Here is a 3072-nt window from a genome sequence, read left to right as displayed (position 1 = left end):
ATTCCCCAAAGCTTTTCCCCTCCCCCAATTCCCCAATAAAATAAAATTTAAAAAAGCAATGCTGTGGACAGCTGGGGCTCATTCTCACTTGGGACCACTGAGGCACAGTATTAGTTCCCACTGCAGAATGGCCCTACCCAGGGGCAGGGGCCTTGTGGTGTTTATACATGCCCAACCTCACTTGGATTTCCCAGAAGACAGACTCCATGATGATTTCAGGGAAGGGGGTGTCCAGGAGGTGGTCCCAAGAAGCCCCAGTGGGAGATGGAGACAGGAGTCTGGGAGCAGGGAGGAAAGGACAGCTGCAGGGGGTGCCAATGAACAGGTAACTCCATAGTCAATGGAGGTTCAATTCTACTAACCTTAGGGGCACAGTGTAGAGCACACACCTGAGAATGCCCTACCCCAGGGCTGACCCTGGGGCACCTTTCCATCCTTAATTGGTTGAGGGTTCCCTGGGTGTTAACTCTCTAGCAAGGCCAGCATGCCAACAGGGTCCAGTGGCCAGAACCAAGTAGTCAGGCCACTTGACAGGTGACCTCAGCAAGCAGCTTGGAGCCCATGGCAGTGACTGTTTTCAGCAAGCCTCCTCCCCTGAGCCCGCATTTATATCTGTCCTATATATCTTCTAGTGGTCTGTGCCCAGGGCTTGCAGGCAAAGGACAAGACGGGATCCAGTGACCCCTATGTCACTGTCCAGGTCGGGAAGACCAAGAAACGGACGAAAACCATCTATGGGAACCTGAACCCCGTGTGGGAGGAGAATTTCCACTTGTAAGTGCCTGGCTGGGCCCCTGGGACCTCTTGCAGAGCTCCCTGTTGGGGCAGCCAAAGAGGGCTCCAAGACCAGCCCGAGCCAGCTACCTGACCCTTTCTCCCACCTCCCCCTGCAGTGAATGTCACAACTCCTCAGACCGAATCAAGGTGCGTGTTTGGGACGAAGATGATGATATCAAATCCCGTGTGAAGCAACGGTTCAAGAGGGAGTCCGATGACTTCCTGGGGCAGACAATCATCGAGGTGCGGACTCTCAGCGGCGAGATGGACGTGTGGTACAACCTGGGTGAGCGAGGGGTTGGTTCTGCAGGGGATGGGGAGGGAACCCCAGGAAGCCAGCCAAAGTGAGGAACTCAGCTGGAATGGAGAGACAGTGTCATTAAGAGTCAGTCTATGGGGGAGAGGGGTTGTCACTTTGAGGGGTAAAAAGTATAACTATTGCACTGTGTTGTACACCTGAAACTAATTAAAAAAAAGAAAAGAGTCAGTCTAAGAGCCCAATCGGATGGAGGAGGCAGGGTCTATGGACCCCAATCTGGTGAGGGAGGCATGGTCTGTGAGCCCAACCTGATAGGCACAGAAAAAACCCCAGCTGAAAGGGTGAACAGAACCTAGGAACCTCTTAGTTTAGTTTGGGAGGATGAGGGAAGGACAGAATCTATGTCTCCCAGTCTCATGGTGGAGGCAGGAAGTATGACCTGGGGATCCTCGTCTGAGGAGAGAGGCACAGACCCAGGAGTCCAACCTAAAAAGGAAGACTGAACTTTGAAAATCCAATCTAAAGGAGGAGGTATAGTTTGGGGATCCTAATCTGAGAAGTGAGTTACAGACCCAAGAACCCTGTCTAAAAAGATGAGTAGAATCGGTGAGCCCAATCTGATGGGGAGGCAGGGTCTATGAGGTCAATCTGAGGGTGTAGGAAGAACCCNGGGGCTTCTCAGAGGCGGGGTAGAAAGCGGGACAAGAACTTAGGCGGGACTCTGCGAGAAGGGTGGGGCACGAACTGAGGAGTCTGTGCGTGAGTAGGGGCGGGGCTCCTCGGAGGCGGGGTGGAGAGCGGGGGGAAGCAGAGGTAGGTGGGACTTTATGGATGGGTGGAGGATGAACAGAGGGCCGCTGTGGGCGGGTAGGTGCGGGATAGGGGCGGGGAGCGGGGGAGGGGTGTGATGGGTGGAATTCCTTGGTGGGGAGGATGGGGTGAGAAGAGAGCAAAAGAGGTGAAGGAGGGTCAGAGAAGGGTGGGACGGGGCTCAGGGACTGGCTTAACTGTGCAAGGGGCGGGGTTGATGAGAAGCAGCGTTACCCTGTAGAAAAATGGGTTGGGGTTATTCAGAGCAGGGAGTGGTTTCAGAGTGGGAGAGAGGTGGCAGAGAAGGAGCAGGGTCTTGGAGGGGGCAGGGGATTCAGAGAGAGTGGGTTCTGAAGGGTGAAAAGCCTGGTGGGAGGGGGGACTCAGAGACCAAGTAGGAAGCTTTAGCTTTGGGGGTGATTCACCTGAACCCCCATGGATTAAAGTGACCGTGGCCACTGCCGGGGAAGCTCTGTAGTGGGAGTCCGGTAGCTGACTCCGGTGAGGGGCGCGCCCTGGACAGTGTGGGCTGTCTGCTTCTACAGGAGCAGCGGAGAAGAGCTCCAAGCATGGGGCAGAGGACCGGACCCAGAACATCATCATGGTGCTCAAGGACCGCATGAAGATCCGGGAGCGCAACAAACCCGAGATCTTTGAGCTCATCCAGGAGATCTTCGCTGTGACCAAGACAGCACATACGCAGCAGATGAAGGCGGTCAAACAGAGCGTGCTGGACGGCACATCCAAGTGGTCGGCCAAAATCAGCATCACTGGTGAGGCTGTCGAGGGTGGAGGTGGCCGCTGGTCCCTCTTCTCAGCCCGCTGTGCTCCCTGCCAGGCTTCTTCCTCCCCATTGCTGCATGTACTTTAGCGTACCTGTGTCTTTCCCATGTCCACCTGTGTGTGCATTTCTGCCCAAGGGTGGGCATGTATGCCTCCAAACCTGTGTGCATGACACTCTATCTGGGTGCATTTTGAGTGGTGCCTCCAGAACCAGACCCCAGGAAAAGGAATTGAGGGCACATGGTTTATCTCGGAGGTGACCCCAGGAAGTCCCATGGGAGTTTGGAAGTGAGACTGGGAGGAAAGGAGCCCAGCACAGGGTGCCAACAAGAAGGCAATGCTGGGGCCGGCAGAGGGCTCAGTTGGTTAAGAGTTGGCTTGGGAGCATGAGCTGTGAGCAGCAGGGCCGCCAGTTCGGTTCCCACATGGGCCAGTGACGCTGC

General features: G+C 55.5%; 1 protein-coding gene across 1 annotated transcript in view; it reads left to right on the top strand.

The window, feature by feature from the left end:
• The window catches only part of UNC13A (unc-13 homolog A), a 63688-nt gene that overhangs the window by 30318 nt on the left and 30298 nt on the right, over positions 1–3072 (top strand). Inside the window, exons 16-18 of the mRNA XM_019641840.1 lie at positions 600–774; positions 894–1074; positions 2370–2708. Coding sequence (XP_019497385.1) covers positions 600–774; positions 894–1074; positions 2370–2708 — 695 coding nt within the window. The remainder of the gene's footprint in view (positions 1–599; positions 775–893; positions 1075–2369; positions 2709–3072) is intronic.

The sequence above is a fragment of the Hipposideros armiger genome, unplaced genomic scaffold (assembly GCF_001890085.2).
Source record: "Hipposideros armiger isolate ML-2016 unplaced genomic scaffold, ASM189008v1 scaffold_64, whole genome shotgun sequence".
In the NCBI taxonomy this organism is placed as follows: Eukaryota; Metazoa; Chordata; class Mammalia; order Chiroptera; family Hipposideridae; genus Hipposideros; species Hipposideros armiger.
This window is presented reverse-complemented; position numbering and strand designations above follow the sequence as displayed.